At 45.7% G+C, this 20,057-nt stretch overlaps 1 protein-coding gene across 1 annotated transcript; it reads left to right on the top strand.

Annotated features, from left to right (window-relative positions):
- The first annotated feature begins 132 nt into the window (after positions 1-132).
- LOC126557131 (nuclear cap-binding protein subunit 1) lies at positions 133-15,061 on the top strand. Its single transcript, XM_050212801.1, has 7 exons — positions 133-345; positions 459-1,794; positions 1,866-1,969; positions 13,643-13,890; positions 13,963-14,206; positions 14,285-14,613; positions 14,769-15,061. The coding sequence occupies exons 1-7, from the start codon at positions 300-302 to the stop codon at positions 14,880-14,882; spliced, it is 2,421 nt and encodes an 806-aa protein (XP_050068758.1). The 5' UTR covers positions 133-299; the 3' UTR covers positions 14,883-15,061.
- The last annotated feature ends 4,996 nt before the right edge of the window (positions 15,062-20,057 follow it).

Here is a 20,057-nt window from a genome sequence, read left to right as displayed (position 1 = left end):
GGATTAATCACAAAAACATTTCCATTCCCCCATTATACACCTTGAGCAAGGAATTGGAAGTACCGGCGATGTAGATGTAAACGCGTCTGCTCGCTTGACATTGTTGACACACTGCGACTTGGCGTGTGTGAGGTTTTTTTGCTTCAGTTCTTGCGTCCAATTTTCGTAAACTCAGTACGTACGATAATTGTACTTTCGGATTGTTGGTGTATTTATTTTACGATAATAAGTTGATAACTTTCGGTGGCACAGTCTTTCGTATTGTACTCACAGCAACAAAGGAATAGTACGGCATCAAGATGAATCGGAGACGCGCATACGAAGATGATGGGGACTTTTACGGTGGTACGTATCTGCGGACGCCTTTAACCTACAAAAACAGCATCGACAGCAAAACACATCTACCATAACCGGAACAATAATTGAACTGTTTTTCCATCATGTTTTTACAACCGTAGAGCGCAACAAAAAACGCCGCAGGGTATCCGAAAACCAGGAGATGGAAGAGCGTTTAGAAACGCTGATCCTACGAGTCGGCGAAAACAGTTCCTCCTCGCTGGAATCGAACCTGGAAGGGTTGGTGTCGGTGCTCGAGTCCGATCTGGGGAACTTTCGGAGCAAAATTCTCCGCATCCTGTCGGATTGTCCGATCAAAATGCCGGAAAAGTGTACCATATACTCGACCATGGTGGGACTAATGAACGCCAAGAACTACAACTTTGGCGGTGAGTTCGTGGAGTACATGGTGAAAACGTTCAAGGATAGCTTAAAGCAGTGCCAGTGGGATGCGGCCAGGTATGCACTCCGCTTTCTGGCCGATCTAGTAAACTGTCACGTCATTTCGACGAATTCGCTGCTCCAGCTGCTGGACAGTATGGTCGATGCGGCCAACGAGGACAATGTCCCACAGGTGCGCCGCGATTGGTACGTGTTTGCGGTGCTATCGACCCTACCGTGGGTCGGTCGGGAGCTGTACGAGAAGAAGGAATCGGCACTGGAAAACTTGCTAGTGCGTATCGAAGTGTTCCTGAACAAGCGCACCAAGAAGCATCATAACGCGCTTCGTGTTTGGTCGGTCGATGCACCCCATCCCCAGGAAGAGTATCTCGACTGTCTGTGGGCTCAGATTCGGAAGTTACGGCAGGATAATTGGACCGAGAAGCACATTCCTCGACCGTATCTGGCGTTCGATTCGGTGCTGTGTGAGGCACTGCAACACAACATCCCCGTGATTCATCCACCACCGCATCAGGATTCGTTTGAGTATCCGATGCCGTGGGTCGTGTATCGTATGTTCGATTACACTGACTGTCCTCCGGGCCCGATTCTGCCCGGAGCACATTCAATCGAACGTTTCCTGATCGAGGAACATCTGCACTCGATCATCGAAATGCATCGCTGGGAGCGTAAGGAATGCGCCATCCATCTGCTGATGCTACCGTACAAGGACAAAATTCCGCTGGAGTACTGTATCGTGGAAGTGATCTTTGCGGAACTGTTTCACATGCCTACGCCGCGCTACCTCGAGATATGCTACGGATCAATACTGATCGAGCTGTGCAAGCAGCAGCCGTCCAAGATGCCGCAGGTGCTGGCACAGGCCACAGAAATTCTGTTCATGCGTATCGATTCGATGAATACGTCGTGTTTCGATCGGTTCGTCAACTGGTTCTCGTACCATCTGAGCAATTTCCAGTTCCGTTGGTCGTGGGACGATTGGGACAGCTGTCTGCTGCTTGAAAACGAACATCCTCGACCAAAGTTCATACAGGAGGTGTTGCTAAAGTGCTTGAGGTGAGTTTGGAAGGGAGAATACAGATGACAATCGAAAATTATTATAAATAATCAAACCTTTACTTTTGTAGATTTTCGTACCACGATCGCTTCAAAGAAATGATGCCGGAAGGATATGCGAAACTGATTCCCAAACCACCCATGCCTCACTACAAGTACTCGATGGAAGGTGCTGGTAAGTGAAGAAAAAAACAGCCCCAAGTTCAATATATTATACATATTGTTGGGTCAAGCAAAGTACACTGAGTGCTTTTAAGCACATTTCACACAGTGCTAAGCTACGTGATATTTTTTATGGATCGCAGGGAGTGCAGTTTGGTGGGCGGAGTGATAGAGGTAGCTCTTCCGCTTACGACTCAACGCTATTTGTACACTATAAATTATCTTTATTTTGACATAAACAAAATAACAAAATTGCATTCTCCTACTCGAACGGCACTGGGAAGCTTTTTGCTATCTCGGTGTCTCTCTCTTCCTCTTCCCTTTATTTTGTGTACCGTGCGTTTTTCTACGCTCCGGTTCCGTTCGTTTTGGTTAGATCGTTTGGGTTCGTTGCGGTTGTGTTTTGGCTTCGCTTTGTTTTATTCACATTGTCTTGCTACTACCATACGTCGCTACGTATGGATGATATTTTTGCTTCGTTCTCCTTCCTACGGATACCGTGTTGCTGTCTTGTCACAGTCTGAGATAAATAATATTTAACGTTAGAATAATTTAATGTCTCTCACTGACCACAAAAAGGAAGTGGAGGGTTTTTAAAAACTACATGCAGATCAATTCGTACGATCAGGGTGTGATGTAAAAGTTTAGCAATGGAAGGAATTCAGTGTACCTCTCTGCATGATCGTGGCATGATTGTGAGTCGGTTGTATGACTAAGGACGACGGCAGGCTTCAAGCGACACCGACGGCCACTGTCGTTTGGCTTGGTTCCTCCTCGGCTCCATCCTCGATTGTCGTGGTGCCTAACGTTTCACTGACGGTGCTTTCCGTAACAGGAGAGCTGGTGCTACCGACCGTGGTCGTCACCTCGACGGTGGTTTCCGGCTCGTACATATCCTTATGCGCGATCTCGTTGCTTTCGATCGATTTGCCACCGTAAACGGCTGCTGTGGGTTCATCCGTAGCAAGCACCTCTTCCTGTACTGCGTCCGTCGGTTTTTCGGTCTGATTTACGATTGCTTTCGCGTGGTTGATGATGGACATCGTGAGATCATCGAAAGTCGATCCACCGATCGAGCGACCATTCTCAGTGGCTGGACTGCTCGGTTCAAGCGTACCGGCATCGCTTGCCTCGAAAAATACCATGTTCGATTGGTTCGTGGCAATTGGTGGGGAAATGTTGGCCTTCACCATCACAAACTCCTTTTCCGGTTCAGCCACCTCCAGTGCATCGTGTTTGTTTTCGGCCTGCTTTGCGACCAATTGTTCCGCTACGCCCACAACCCGGTCTGTATCATCTTCAACGGCTTCGCTGGTATCCCGTTTGATTTTTTCGTTGGAAGCGTTTTTCCCCGTTGGCGTCATGACTGATTCTTCGGCCTTGCGTTCCTGCTGCTCGTACGATCGACCATCGATACGATTGCTGTCGAACACGGAAGACGTTACACCGGGTACGGGCTTGATGGTGGTGGTAGATGTGCTAAAGTTGCTGTTTCGTACACGGCTCGTCCGCACGCTATTGCTCGGCTGCTGCTGATGGCCAGTTGGGATCGGTGGTGGATTTCCGGACGGTACTCTACGGTACGTGTAGCGACTGCGACCTCGCGAAGCACGTACGCGCTGCATCTGCTGATCAAGGTTCGATCGTACCACGGGCACAACTACGGGATTTTTCGTAACCACATCCACAACTCGCTCTGACGATGCAACTGCCTGTTCACCACTTACCGATGGATGCGATGAAGACGGGAGCGTCGAAGTTGAGAACTCACCGCTCGTCGATTTGCTGCTCGTCCGTGGCCTTTTCGGTACCCATTTCTGGATCGGCTTTTCCGTGGACGTAGACGTCGATACGAACGATCCTGGGAACTGTCTATAGATGGTCTTGAGTATCATGCGTGGTCGCATCGTAGTTATTGTCATCGTAGTAAGATCGTCGGATTTTTCATTCCGATTCTTGTAGTAGTGGGCCGTACTGGAAGCAGTTGCCGAGCGGAACGTCGAGACCGTTACGTTCTTCCCCTGGCTAACGGTAGCTTGTTGTGGGGCAACAGTGGTGCTGACACTTGCAGGAGCCGGAGAAGATACCGACGACGTGGCTGATGGAGTTGGAGATGAGGGTACGGTGACAGCGGACGTAGGGATCGGGGTTGTCGTGGAGCCTTGATAGGGATGAAGCGGAGTAACGAAGTTCTTAGGTCTTTGCACTTTCTGGTTGTGCTTAGGCGTACCGTAATAGGTCATGGTGTAATCCTTCTCCGGTGGAGGCAGCTGGACGCTGAGTTGAGCTTCGGGACGATGGGTCGCATACTCGGGTCCATCTCCAGGGTAGAAACGCAGTGGCTTATTACTGGTAACCGTAACGTGATGATGATGGTTTCCTGATGGGCTCATTCCTACTCCCACGGGAGGTCCTGTCAAAGGACCGTTGGGTTTCTGGACCATCTTCTGTCCCTTCTGTGCTTTGTTACGTTTTGCGTGCTTTTGGCCATTCAGTTTTTTAACGTGTGCCAACTCAACGACGCGCGAAGGAATGAAATCGTACGTATCGTGATGGTTTAGGTACTGATAGGTCTTGAGAGTGGACGAAATTGGAGTTTCTATTTGGGGCGGAAGAATCGTTACGGAAGGCATACTTTTGAAAGCGGGCGGAAACTTTACACCGATTGTTGGACCTAGCTGCTGGATGTAAGATTTGGGTGGTGGGACGTATGTGGCCTGCGTGGTGATGGATATGGGCGTCGTAGAGGATGGGGAAGCTGCGGAAGAAGACACAATCGGCGACGTTACGGACGTGCTGCGATGATGGTGGGACGATGACGTCTGCTCGGACGTTAACTTGGCGGTGACACTGACAGCGCCCGATGCATCGATAAAGTTGTTGTAACTGAACGCTCCTCCGGCGAGGGTTGTGCGAGAAGCGGGCGAAGCTGTGGGCGAGTGTGAGCTGTGTGACAAGCTACTGACGGTTGACGAGGGCGATAGCAAGGATTCGGCGGACGTTGGCGTGACGGCGTTCTCGACACCAAATGATTCATATTTGGGTGAAACGGCATTAGATGGGCTTCCGACGGTATCGGTGACACCGGCGTTGGCGGTCGGCGGTTCCAGCTTGCGGGACGTTTGCTTGGACTCGCTGGCGGCCGGTTGGAACGCCGGGGCGGTGAATTTCTCCCGTAAACCAGCGGGCGAAGCCGGGACCGTTGGCAGGGGTGCGTAGCGATGGTTGGCTGCGGTCGAGCTAACCGTAGGCCCACTCACCTGACCGACTGACGCAGTGTAGCGAGCACTGGGACGAGTAGCCGAGGTCGGAGACGGTGAGCCTGCGGTGGCAGTCGACGGAGAAGACGACGGTGACACGGATGACTTTGCGCCACTGTTACCTGGCGTTGAGAACCGATGTCGGTGGGCTGGCGTTGGGCTAATAGATGGGCCGCTCAGCTGGACGTTCGGGGTGCGATGGTGATGCTGGGAAGAAGCAGTTGAAGACGTTGGGCCTCCTCCTCCGATGGTCGTCTTCTGTGGGTGTGGGATTGCGTTAGAACTGGTAAATTTGAACACTGTGGGAATGGCATTATACGAATGGAAGCTATGCGGATGATGTGAATGCTGGGACGGGGGAGAAGCCGACGTTTGATGGCCAGCAGGGGGAGGGACCAACGTGTGGTTTGACCCGTGATGACCGTGCGCCGGATGGGGATGATGCTGATGGTGCTGGTAGTTGGTGATGGATGGGGAGGAGGAGGAGGAGGTAGTAGTCTTGGGTGTCACGGTGATAATCGTCGGATGATGCGGGTTATGGTGGTGATGGTGGAATGGAGATTGTTGCTGGGCTTGCAGCGGAGGAAGGAAGGGATTGACGGGCGAGTACAGGTGGACGGGATTCGGGATGGGTTGCATGATACGCACCGGGATGGCTTGGACACCATCCTGCTGATGCGGATGAAGCGGTTGCGATTGCTGTTGGGACTGCGGAGGACCGTACAGGTGTCCCTGGGGCGCTACGGGAGGGATTAACTGTACGTGCACCGGTATGGCGATCGGTTGCGGCGGGGACATCTGGAACATGTGGTGATTGGACATGACCGGAATGTGGTTAACCACCATCTGGCCTTGAGGATTGTAGAAGGGGATCGATTGGATGAGATGTGATGAGGGGAAGAAGCCCGGAGGTCCTCCGGCGGCCACTTGCGGGTGAGCATGAGGATGAATCAGAATGGGTGGTTGCTGTTGCTGCTGTTGCTGCTGCTGTTGCGGCGGTACCTGTTGCCGATAGACGACATGCTGCTGCTGTTGCTGCTGCTGTGGCGGCAACTGTTGTGGAGCAAACTGTTGAGGGAACATGTTTTGGGCAGGAGAACTTGTTTGCTGTTGTCCTCCCACTCCAGTCGCTATCGTTGCCACCTGTTGATGGAACTGCTGTTGCTGCTGTTGAGTTGGGAACTGTTGAGGTTTGGGCGATGTCTTCAGGGCTTGGAAGGATTGCTGGTGTATTTGATTCTGAGCCGACGGTGGAGGTTTCGGCGAAACTCCGTTGGCTTTGGTCGGTTTGGCATCTGTAGAATCGTGCGCCGTTGGAGTTGTGGCACCGCGAAGATCGACCAGTTTTGTGAAGTCCTGATGGATGTTGCTGGGTGCCGGAGCATGCGTATCCTTCGCGTGGTGGAATAGATAACTTCCAGGGAGAGCCGTTGGAGCTAGTGGAGCAATCGAAGGACGCTGGAAGTGGATGTGTTGGTAGAACTTTGGAACCGAGTGGCTTGACCCGCTGAACGAATCGGGGAACTTGATGCGATTGCTCGTAGCGGCCGTCAAACCTCCAAAGTACGCAGGACTAGCCATCTTGCCGGGGACATAATGATGGTGGTGATGGTGGTACTTCGGAGCCTCGCCACCAGACAGCAACGATTGCATCAGATACTGACCGAAAGTGATGGTTTGCTGTGGCTGAGGGACTGCAGCAGGTCGATAGAAACGAGTGGCCGGTGCAAACTGGTGAGACTGGGAGTGGCCCTGCTGCGATTGTACCATATCGAAGAAGGTTCGATCGAACATTTGATCGTTTTTCCGATGCATCGGGATGGCGTTCGGGGAGGTGATCATTGGAGCAAAATATTTCGGATAATCTTCATCACGAATGATGAAGGTTCGATTGTTGTTCTGAGCCTCCCGTTCCTCCTGTTCGCCTTCCAGTGCCAGTTTGTTCGCTTCCTCCACGTTCGTCAGTTGCTTCGAAGGGGCGACGGTGAACTTCAGCTCGAACCGATGTCCCCGCAGATCGTCACGATGTCGAATACGTTCCACTTTCCACAGGGCAGTCACGTTGCGGGACGATTCTTCCAGTCTACCATCCTGCTGCTGGACGAAAAAGTAGGAATCGTCTCCCTCCAGCTCGAGGCGACCGTGAGCCAATTCGACGATGTCTCCAAAGCGTGGAACGGTCAGATCAATCACCCCAATGTACGGTGCGTTGTAGATCGCTTTTTGCAGTCGGTTCGCTAGGAGCGGTGCATTGTCAGTGCTTCCAGAAGATTGTTGCTGAAGGCTAACGATGCGCGTTTGAAAGACAGGAAGCAAAGATAAACAAATTAAAACGCTGATAGAGGAGGGAATGGAGCTTTGTTTTACTTCCTACTCGGTAGTGGGCACATTGTCATTTGCTACTGTCATTACATTCAATATAGGAATGATCTTTCTTTGTGAATGCGGAAAAGGAAAACGCTACATAGACATAGATCCAGATTATCGTTCGTGCTTTTTGTGGCCTGCCCGTTGAGTCGGCAATTTCATGCCCACTTGATCTATACCGCTACTGGTGGCACTTCATTCAAAGCAAACGCTCGGATCGCTAAGAAAGAAGGAAAGCTTGTGTTTTGCATAAACATACACCAACATCTCCTATACACTAGCGCATGGCCTTGCGTTGAGCAGCCGCGTGGAACGACTACGCCCGGTACTAAATACTTCGCACTTCACTGGTTCGTATCGCGCTAGACTTTTCTTTTCAAGCGCACTTTTCCTTTCAACTGGCAATTGAACACCCATTATCCGGTGTTTTTATTTTCTCTTTAAGCATGTTTTCGAAGCCTGTTTAATATGGAATAATTACGACGAAGAGAAACTACGTTCTTAAGGCGCCTCTAAATTATTAGCTAAACTTCCCCCGACTATACCTGCGTTATTCTATGTACAGCCTGAAAGCGTTTTCCCATTTTACTTACCTCGTCTTGTTATCATTCAATGCTAGAAAAACGGTTTCTTTTAACACTTCCTCCCAGGGCACTAGCGCGCTACCGCTCTCTCCGGTAGTATTGGGCTTCTCGTCTGACGGAACCTGGTCGCGCGGTCGATAGTAAAGAACCTTGCCCGGGTACGTCTTCAGATGGTGGGGCGTTAGAATGATATCACGGTTGTTGAAGTACTGGCAATGGTTGCCGGTAATGAATATCTGAAACGAATAACGGGGGAAACATACATTAATTTGAGGTTAATTAATTGGTGGCATTGATAGTACAAGAGTAAGAAAAATTTGATACAAAAAGGCTACAATCAGGTACGATTTATTGGGCGTTTATTGACGGTCTTAAGGGATTACCCGGTGCGATAGTTTTCAAGTTCACAATTCTTCATTTCGAAGGCTTTATCGTTGCTGTATCTTCATCACGATCGCCTTGAGAGCTTCCCGTTCTCGTGCCATCAAGCAACAAATGCACGCTATTGATGCGTTTACCTTTCTTGGACACAATAGTATATGCTGCTTGCTGTGACGTTCTTTCGAGCGCTCAAAAAGTTCTCATGCAGCCGCTCAATGAGGCTAAATTTGTGTTCGTAATTAAACGAACCACAAAACAACAAGCCAGCCAACGACTGCTGTCTTGACCCAGCTTGCTTGGTACCGATGAAACGGTCGCCGGCACTCATCAACAGAGCATTAACGCTGATGAATAAATTACGATTGCAGCCGATGCAAGGTGCCGGGACAGAGTATTTCTCCCGCTAGTGTCAAGGGCTCTGTGGACTCGCTGGCGCTCGCTATGTGAAGCTAATTTGTGCCACCCCCATTGGGGGGGTAGGGCATTGTTTGTGTGGCGTGTAAAATCGGTAACTTTAGAATCGTTTGATCGCTTTCCAAAACAGATTCTAATCGGCCAAGTTCTTGTTCAGTGGCATCGTAACAGTGTCCTGTTATTATTAATGGTGCAGGGTACAGTAAAGGCTTTTGTTTATCATCGAATTAATTTTCAATGCAAAAGTCCTTCAATAGCTTGATGTTAAAAGTGAGCCACCGTTAGAAATATTTTCTTCGCGACTGAATGTGACAATCTCGGTTAGGTGTCTTATATCTCCAAGAAAAGATTTTTCCCACAGCAAGCAGTTCACTACCCCTTTGGGACTCAACGATGAGGTGGTATGCAAAGTGAGACATTGTCGTTAAACCTCGTCGCGTTTTTTTTTTTTTCTGTAGTGTCGACACAAGAATTTTGCCATTTTGCAACCCTTATTCGAAGAAATGCCTTAAGCACCGAGCGGTCGGTGGTCTTGTGATCGGTAGGGATATGTGCAGTTTCGTAAGATCAGTTAACTCCCCAACTGGCCCAACAGTCTTACCATGAAAAGAATTAAACAAATGTTCATTGTACGTCCGATGTAATCCATGGCGGAACGTGATTGGCCGCTGACAGTGATGGATCGTTTGTTGAATTTTCGTCTTGTACAGTTGTAGAACCAGGGCCCTAAGGGTGCAGCAGAACATTTACACACTATCGCATACACCACCAAAACGGACACACGTACGCATCTACACACACACACACCTTTCACACAACACAAATGACCGTTTTGAAGATTTAAAACCGAAACAAAAGCCAGTTAGTTCGGCTCTGTCTGTAATGCCGTGGCTTTAGTCACTTTGTTGCATTAGAGATCGTCGCGGATATCGGAGCTCCTCTCTAATCGATGCTCTCACTCACTATGCGATGGATTCTGTCAGTGTTCTTCACCAGTGAGAAACAAGTCCCCGTAGTTAGGGGAAAATCTCCGTGTCACACTATTCACCGTACATTGTGGCTCTATCAGTACACTTCAATTAAGATGCAAACTGTTTTTTTTTATTCACTAACTGTAATCGATCAATCGACCGGTGTGATAACTCGTATCGGTGGTTAAACTACAGCTCTAGCTGCGTATACCCGCCAATGTGGACCGTTTCGAATGAGCGTTTTTCACCAACTGAAAAGGGTAATATTTTCAAAATCATATTAAAACTGGCCATCGACTGGCGCCGCCACCACTGCCAATGCAGATCGGGTGGATCTCCCTCCCTTTTTCCATACGGACGCGACGCCTTCATCGGATCATCGTGCAGAAGCGTGTTTGCATTTTCCAGCCCCCCTCTCCCGAGCGCGAAAACTCAACACCACCGCGCACCGGGCTGCGATCGTTCGCTCGGTATGGCGGGGCTTCGGTTCGGTTAATTTCCATTTTCTATCGTTGCGGGTTGTCGGGCTGTGTGTTTTCTCACCACCTGTGCAAGGGCTAGCGATTTTTTTTGGTGTATTTCGCCCTCTAAACGACCAAATCTTCTTTCGTCGATAAAACGTCAACTTGATGGTTTTCTCGCTTATGCAGCATTTAATGCTCACCAGGGGTGAGTGAGTTTGTCTCTTCAAAAGTACGTTAGGTCGTATTTGCATCCAACGGGTCGGGCGCTCAAGACGATCCGATCGTCACCGGAGTAGCAATTAATGTTGCACGAAATTGTAATGCTTGGTCGTGTGCGCGATCTTTCAGCGAGCTTTAATGGGTTGGTAATGTCGCAAGTAGAGTGTTTTCCTCTGGACTTCCGTCGTGTATTTTTTCACGGTGTCCACAAAATGTGTGCCTCTCTTGTTACGTCTTGTGGCACCACCTTTGGGATTAGTTTCGTTTGACGAACTGTGATGTACGAGCTCATGCCCAACAGTGGGCGAATATGTATGTGATTGTAGCCGCGTTTTTTGCATAAATTCCAGCTTTTCCAACAGCTAGCGTGTGAGTCTGTCGTCTGGATTGTAATGTGTTGAAAATGTAAATTTTGAGCACATAGAGTGGAATGCAAAAAGTGCTCTTCTCGTATTCAAATGGTGCCAGGAACGTTCGGAACGTCTTCTTTCGCTATTTGACCGTTGTTGCATAAGTGGCGGTTGGCGATGAACCTAAAAAAGACAATTTAATTATGTTTGAAATAGATTGCTTCTTCGGACGAATGCATTTGATTACGTATGATGCTTGTTGTGAATAGAAATAGCCAGGTAGAGTTCCAGTTTGTCATAATTGAAACGATAAAAGGCTTAATTGAATCAAAAGACGAAACCAACCTGTCGAAATCTGTTCAGCATGGAAAAGCAAATCGCGTTGATTGAGGGTTAGTGGCGTTGAGTGAAAGTATATCCTGACAGTTCAACGTTTCGATATATCGTGTGTATTTCGAACGGATAGGAGAGAATGTTACACCTCACTGCATTTGGCCAAAACGGTAACGGCAGTGTCCAGCCTTTGGTGGTGGTGTTTTCAACTGTAAACGCGAAGGGCCATTTTCTGTAACTTTGATTCCGTTTTCCGATTATAGATTTGGAACAAAAAAGCGTAACAATTTTAGGGGGCGATTCCTCACTTCCCGGAAACGTCGATCTCGCGGAAAAGTTCAATTGTTTCTCCGTTCGTTGAAGTTACCCCCAACGGGTGCGGTAATTCTAGTGACAGATCAAGGTAAACGATGTCAGGGGAGGAGTTGGGTTGCTGGTAGATTCAAATGGATTAAGAAAAGGAAACATTTGAATACAAATTTGCCGCTTAAAAAGCAACACAATGGGTTTCTAGGTCGTTCGGACGGTTTTCGGATGGACGGACGGCGTTGCAGAGATCAACGGATCGGTAGGCAAAGATTGCGCCAAAACAATGCACGCGCGCAGGGGTGATGTGCATGGCGCTCATAAAACCTTTAAAATATGATTTAGCTCGACATTGGCGACATGTTACCCTCAGCTAAGGCCTCTGAGTGCTACTGTTTTATGGTGGCGTGTAGCACATGTGGAACTAAATTCATGCTCAACATGGAAAGATTGATGGAAAGATGAGAAGTTCCATGAACTGTAGACTAAATGCAAGTTCATTCGTTCACAGTTCACACAGAACATTGCAAACTAAAACACTTGGTTTCGTCATTGATTGTCTTTACTTGGATTTACTTTCATACCGGATAAAATTATTAGCTCTACCTTGCCATAAACGTTCAATTATGTTGCGGTTAGGAAAACTCGAAAGAAGGAAGTTTCGGAATAATTATTGGATAATAAGGAAACCATTTGCCAGTGGTGTACAACATGCATTGCATAACAAGAAAGGAAGAGAAGGTTCTACGGTTGCGTCATTTTAATTCCCAACCTCAGACATGTTATTTCCATAACAAATATACTTTCTATCCGCGGTACAAAAATAGTACTTTCGTCTGGAAAAAACTACTATTCAATGGGGTCTTCACACCCTTTTTCTGTGTCGTAAAGTGGTCAGTCATAAATGTTTTATCGTTACATGCTAATTAGTGAGAAATGGTTTAATAAAAATTAATTCGCTGTGTGCATCGTGGTACATAATATGGACAGCCAACAACCTTGTCAGTGTCTTTTATTACCTGAGGAACGATCCACGATCGATCGTTCGTGAGGTTGCTTTTCACATTCTTCTAATCCACAAACTCACCGCTAATCTGCTACCAGCTGCTAAAATACCATTAATAGCAATTATTTCACAAAAACAATTTTTCGTGTATGCAGGTGCGAGTAAAACCCCCATCCCGCTCAACTTAGCTTACCACGGCTTCCATCTCCACGAGCAGGCGATTTCAACATAGCAGAGATCTTGAGCTGTAGCACTCGAACCGGATCCATCCCGCTTTGGGAAGGCACTAGCGCTAGTTATGCTGTACTTGTGCGCCTAAGTACATGAGGCGACTTATCGTTGTCGATAATTTTCACTGCCAATGGCAGGCAGGCGTGTTGCACTTTTCTCAAAACTGACATTTTTGAAAGAAAGTGGCGAAACTCCTTCATCGAGAGTTTTTGCCGGTATCGTGGGCAAAGCGATACGCCTGTTTTGTGTATGTGTGTGTGTGCGAGCGAAGTTCCACCTCAGTTGATCAGACGTGAGGAGTTAGACATATGGACAGATCATCAGACCTGCCGCGGCCAGGCGATCCTGGTGTGAAGCAGATGCAATGAAAAGAAAAGCAATGCTCGCGTGCATATATCGCCGGCAAGGGAGAAGTCGAGAAAAAGTGCAGTTAAATCGCTGCATTGGGGATGGGGACCTCAGCGAGTGGAAAATCCGCGAGAGCGATGATGTTGCTGGCTTTGGCACTAGCTCGTGCTGGAATTTCGAATCGAATTGTGTAGTAAAAGTGATGTTTAACCATCGTTCGGAATGTGCTAGGGGTCGTCGTTTCTCTCTCTGTCTCTCGTACGCTGGGAGGAGCTTTTTTACAACGTTGAATTCATTTTTTACCATCTTTGATCGATTATTAACAGGTGTTGATGTTTGATGTTCGTTGCGTGTCGATTCCAATAGAATTGTTAATACATTGTTTTGATTGCAGAACTATTAGTATTAACATTATTTATTAATATTATTCCTGTTTTCCTTTTCTTCATCAGCATCCTTGCCGGGAACAGCAACTGCACATAAGCTTGTGGTAGCTATTCGTCAGAAATGTAATGATGAGGATGTCCTGAGCGAGCTGAACGATTTGCCGAACTCTAGGGATGCGTCAGACATGGACATGGCTGAGGCGCCTTTCAACCCACTGAAAATTGACGTTTTCGTGCAAACGTTGTTGAATCTGGGCTCTAAGAGTTTCTCCCACAGCTTTGCTGCAATTTCAAAGTTTCATACCGTATTTAAGGTAAGATTTTAAATACTCCTGGTGTAGAAAATTTATAATAAACACCTGTTTTTGTTTGTTTGATTTATACAGGCCCTGGCAGAAACGGAGGAAGCTCAGATTTGCATTCTACACAATATGTTCGAACTGTGGGTTGATCATCAGCAGATGATGGTCGTTATCGTGGATAAACTTCTCAAGGTGCAGATCGTCGAATGTTCCGTTGTAGCGACGTGGGTCTTTTCGAAGGAAATGGTGGGTGAGTTCACAAAAATGTATTTGTGGGAAATTTTGCATCTCACTATAAAGAAGATGAACCAACACGTCACTAAGCTGAGTAAGTATTTGAAACATTCGCGCCAACGCCAATGAAGAGATAATCAGTAAATCTGTTCCTTTTACTTGCCTTCGCTAGGCCGAGAAATGAATGAAGCAAAAGAAAAGCTAGCCCGCACAGTAGAATCTTCAAGCAGCGAGTCGGAAGACGAAGCTTCGCCCAATCCTCAGAAACATCGCAAAAACACAGAAGGATCGGGCGAAAAGCCAACCGAAGAACAGGTGGAACGAATGGAAGAGAAGCTGGAAGCGGCTTACGTAGATCAGAAGCGTCTGTTTTTGATCATATTCCAACGATTCATCATGATACTGTCGGAACATCTGGTCAAGTGTGACACAGACGGACGGGACTACGACACCGATTGGTATCGCTGGACTATTGGTCGGTTACAGCAAGTGTTTATGATGGTAAGTAGCCGAGTTTCGCTAACTATCCCTAACTCACGATAATGCGATTTTTAGTGGTGTTTACATTGTACTAACGATATTTTTTGTTTATCTCCTACTAACCGGCCCTCTTCGTACTGCTATTACTGTGTTTTTTTTTTATTATTCGTCTTTAGCACCACGAGCAAGTGCAAAAATACAGCAGTACATTGGAAAGTTTGCTATTTACGTCCGATCTCGACCCGCACATACTGGATGTGTTTCACCAGTTCACCGCGCTGCGAGCATAAGAGCCAGCACACCATTGCCTCGATTATCGTGCGCGTTACTTCTTTCAGCTAGATATGGGAACTCGTTCACGGACCAGTGGCGCCGATCGCTCCGATAGTGAAAGAAAGACATGAACACTGTTTGCAATCGTGCATGCATCGGACTGTTGACTTATAGCCAGTGCCAATCGGGGGATGGGGGCTAAAGCTATGCACTGGCTCATCAACGAGAGATGCAAACATGACCGTGTATAGGCTAGCAATAATCGTTTCATTTATTAAACTCGTACGCAATCCCCTGCACGGTCAGCGGATGGACATTGACTTGTAACAAAAACGTAAGCATGAAACTTAAGTAAAAGAATATTGGAAATAGATAAACTTCAATACCAAACCACCATACCGTGGTGAGGATTTCATCGGACAAATGATAATATCACAAGGACAATCGTAGAGTTTTGTAATTTTTATTGAATTTTATTCATTTTTATTGATTTCACCATACATCATAATAATAGGTTAATAGGTTTTGTTTTGTCTCTTTGTTTTTGTTTTCCTTTGTATCGTTTAAATTGGTTGAATAGTGTGGTAATTCTTCAGCTTATTGATCGATCCTATGCTTACGCTCGTTCCATGTCACAATGACGATGTATTCGGTTCGTTTCCGCTCAATGTTAGGTGTTTGGTTGTTGTTGTCTTGCAGTTAGTTTTAAAGATACATCATGTTTGCACTTTGCGTACAATATAAAGGGGTTTTTCAGTAGAAGATCGGATGTCTTGCTGACCAATGGATTCCGTAATTTTGGTAGATGATTTGTTGCACATAGATGGTGAATGCGTAATACATTAGATGGGTTTCTTTGGGCACACACTTGTTGCGTGTTTGCTTCCTGTTCAACTATTTTGTCATTTTTTTGTAATGGATTATCATTTAAAAGCTTTTGTCAACGATGTCGTCTCTGTCCTTACGAATGGATTTTTGTGTTTGAAAAATATTTCCCCAAAAACAGTGCAGTGCATTGCTGTCGAAATGAGAATTTTTCGGCAAGATCTTTTCATACTGCAGCAGTGAATTGGTTGTTTGCTTCACGTAACGACCGTATTATAATTGTTGTGTACAGAAGTACACTATATTTGTTTGCCTCTTGTCCTTGTGTTAGTTCTTTTGGTTTACTTTTCAAAACAGATGAAACATTCAATTAACTGACTAGATGAAGCTAAAAGTATAGTTTTTTTTTGTTTGCTTGTTTGTCTTGCTACCAGAGATCTCAAACGAATGTGACCTCAGTGTTTAATGATAATCGTTTATTATAGTATCAGAATGTGTGCATGTGTTTGTTTGGTGTGTAGATTGTAGATTCATTTAATTTTCCTTATCGTTTTCAACGTGATTCAATTCCAAATTCCTGTCGCATTTTCAACTTTTCTACCATCGCATGAATGCCTGCCGTACCATCCGCCTGACTTGTTTTTTAGGTTTAAAGATCAAAAGCTTTTCCCATTATGTGTGTCTCTATGAACGTATTTCATGCATTTTAACCATTTAAGAATGAAAGTATATGATAAAGATTAAAGTCGTGAAGCAAACAAAAGCCACATGCCAGAATAATGTCGACTATAATGCTTGCGCACATGGAATATGTATATATTTATCACGAACCAATAAGGAAAGCGCTATCCTTAACTTAACAGTAGTGACATACTCAGACAATTAATATGATTATGATAAATCTAGAACAGCAAATCATACACATAGCTACTGACTGTATTGGTACGCGGTAAATCATAACTAGACTGTAATTCTAGGCCCTCAATGTATTTTAAGTGCATGACAGTATCACCTGTTCGTTTCAGAAGTTCGTCGTCATATTCCTCAATCGTCAGTATTACGTTTGCCTTGCCTCTAACCTGGTTAAACGCGTCTCAACATAGTCGCACAGCCCTTCTTTGTTCGTAATCCGGGGTTAACTTGACTTGTCCCTTAGGTTCCTCCAAGAGTCCTGTCGGTTCTCCCACAACACGGTTCTATTCTTCCTAGAAGGCATTTCCGGTACATAGCACCCAAAACATACAAGCATACACATCCCAAACTTACCACGGTAAGCGGTAACACAAAAACCTAACAGACAAACTGCCCCTAATACTAATGGTAATAAGAATGCATTAAATGGCTCGTCAGCTGGCAAGCTAAGGCAAATGAGAAGAAAATGTTCGGCTCGCAATGATGAGGTGTAACAAAAATGATGAATCTCAAATTAGTACACGAATACACACACGCACAAATACATTCACTCACGAAAAGCGCAAACCATCTAACGAATAAGCTGCAAAGCACTTCTCTGTTTTGACTGGCCACACTCCGAGGGTTGCAGCGTACGCCACGCACTCTGTTCCCGTTTGTTTTGTTTTGTTCTCTTTACCATAAGCAGACTTTGATTCTAACGTCCTATCCTAATATCGATACTGCGATACTATTGGCAAATAGTGTAAATGTTCTTCTCGTGCCGCCATTTTTCGTGGCCGGAGTCAAAAATCACAAGCATTTCTTTTTACTGAGTGAGAGAGAAAAAGGTTTCTTCGCCTACACCAAGCCAGGGTTCCTATAACGCGCGGGGGGTTTTGGAAAATGTACCTCAATGGGTGTGTGTGTGTGTGTGTGTGTTTCCTTTTGTTTTGGCTAATATAAAAGCTTAAAATTTGCATATAAAAATCGACAAATTTTGCTCACATCTTTCCCATACCATCCCACACACGAGGAGGACGCTGTTCGGTCTAAGCTTTGCTCTCACTATCATCAGCTTTTCCAGCAGGCCTGTTTGTATTCCATCGATAAACGATCACGCCCATCACTACCTTTGTCCTTTAATTATTTTTTTTTTGGCTTTAAAGCAGTCCACCTTCACGCAATTGTAAAATATCATTCATGTTGTTTTTTTGTGGTTTAATGTTTTGTGGGATGATTTTACATATTTATCCTTCTTTTCGATCCTCATCAATACTGCTCCTATTATGTGTGTGAGTGTGTATGTGTATTTTTGTTGTTGTTCTTGCTAAACAGCCATCGAAACTAAACATCTTTTATATTAGATATTTTATTCATTTAATTAACACCGTTCTTGTAACACAAACCGATCGTTTTTGCTGAAGCGCATTTCTGGTGCTAATAAACAATACGCATATCTTGAAGTTGAACATTCGTAATCTACCCGATCACACGGTGAAGCCTTCTTGGAGGCGCTATTACTGTCTTGCTTTACTTCTCTAGGGTTTGCATGTTACTTGCATGTTTGCTGTTTGTAAGTTGCTTCATTTGAACTGTTTCTTGGGCTTATAATGCGCATCATTCATCATCAACACCGCGTGTCAAATACTTTGCTTACTTTCCTTTTTCCCTTCCGAATGTTTCCCTTCTTTTGTTATGTTTTTACGCTAAGTTCATCTCCCGCTACTAACACTATTAGCTGAAAGTTTCTTTCAGTGGATAACACGTTCCATGAACAATTTTTGGGGGAGCAGTATGCATACGAGAGATTGGTTTGGTTTGGTTTTTTTTTTTTTTCGTTGGAATATAGGAAAATTTGATTTACGATTTATTCAACTCTCTTACTTTGCCTCAACTTTTTTTGTCGGGCCTAACAACATTCCTCTTCTGGGAGTTTGCAGGTTTTCTGTCCCCTTTCTTGCATCGTTAATAATCTTTGTTGCTCTAAGGAAGATTAAATGTAGTAACATGGTACATCTTGTTTTTTTTTTTTGGTTTTGTTTTCTCTTAAATTGTCTTTTTCTGACTATATTTAGATAAATAGAGTTGTCATCCTCGTGATTTTATAATCAATCATTCATTTATTCAAGCTGTGATCTGTGATCTTCAATAGTTTTTGATGATGAATTGCATTATGAAAATGTTGATTTTAAATAGTAACCATTTTTTTTCCATCTCTTACCATTCCTAGGGCCAGCATTTCCGGTTAGCCTCCGCTGTCGTACGATCAATGTTCGTGAGCAAGAGGGCGATGTAGAAAAATAGAACCTATCATGTCCTTCATGTATTCACCGGCTGGCCCCCTTCCATCCACCATGTACTACAGTCCGCACTGCGGTACAGACTACCTCCTCCCATAGCTTCAGGAGAGAGCATAAGGTTAATCCTTTTGTGCCACGAGAGTTTATACGTGTACGATCAACAATATAGTGGTTTTTTGTTTGTTTAGTAAATAGACTCTCCTGCAACCGCCATCATCAAAGCTCTTCATTTATTAGTGGTGCGCAACTTTGATATTTGTTTGCTTCTCCGTTACGGCCCGGTTTCGTGTGATTGGCAACTCTTTCGTTCGACGGTTTAGTTGGTATTCGGTTTGTTACGGCTTCGTTGGTTTCAACATCGTCGAAAAGGGAGAAAATTGTACTGGCCTTATATTGTTCTCCAGTCATCGTAATGGACGTCTTACAGCGAACGATCGTCGTCTTCATTCCGTTCTCATAAGATGCGTGCCTACGTGCGTGTAATCTATCTACCTAAACACTGTTTATCCGCTTGTTAATGGGTGGATTTGCTTTGCTCGGGGTTTTTAGGCGATCGACGGGAATACGTCTTTTGCAGGGGGAGGTTATTGTTTGTTTGTTTTTTTTTTTTTGTAAGCTGGTGTATAAAAGTTTCGTTCCAAATGCTGTCTCCAAAAACTTGACTACATCCAACGGATGGACGTTTGCTTCTTGTCGGACTTCTTGCCAAAACCCGAAAGGTTCGTCTCGCCTCCTGTTCATGCTCCCTGATTAACTGACCCGTTATTATTTGCCCGCAGTGGCACGAGCTTTAATCTGTGGCTTTTTTTTAAATTGGCGCAATTAATGATTGCTTGACGGTGTGGCGTGTTGTACGTACGTTAACAATTGCATCTGTCTGCTCAATCACGTCTCGAACGATCGAATCCTTTCTACGATATGCGATTATCATCGGTTTGGGTGTAGACTTTAGACGGAAGTTGTGCGTATTTCTTCTCTCTCTCTCTCCAATGCATCCTCCGGTGTTGCCTTTGTTTTTCTGCTGCATAGATCTTACGGATCTTTGCGCCGTTCGGAAGAGTTGCCAACCATACGATTGCGCCGGGGATCTCTCGTGCTGTGTGGAATGTCGAAAACAATGCTCACGCACGCATGCACGTACATACTCAAATACACATTTTGCCGGGATGTTGT

This window comes from Anopheles maculipalpis, chromosome 2RL (genome assembly GCF_943734695.1).
Source record: "Anopheles maculipalpis chromosome 2RL, idAnoMacuDA_375_x, whole genome shotgun sequence".
Lineage (NCBI taxonomy): Eukaryota > Metazoa > Arthropoda > Insecta > Diptera > Culicidae > Anopheles > Anopheles maculipalpis.
This window is presented reverse-complemented; position numbering and strand designations above follow the sequence as displayed.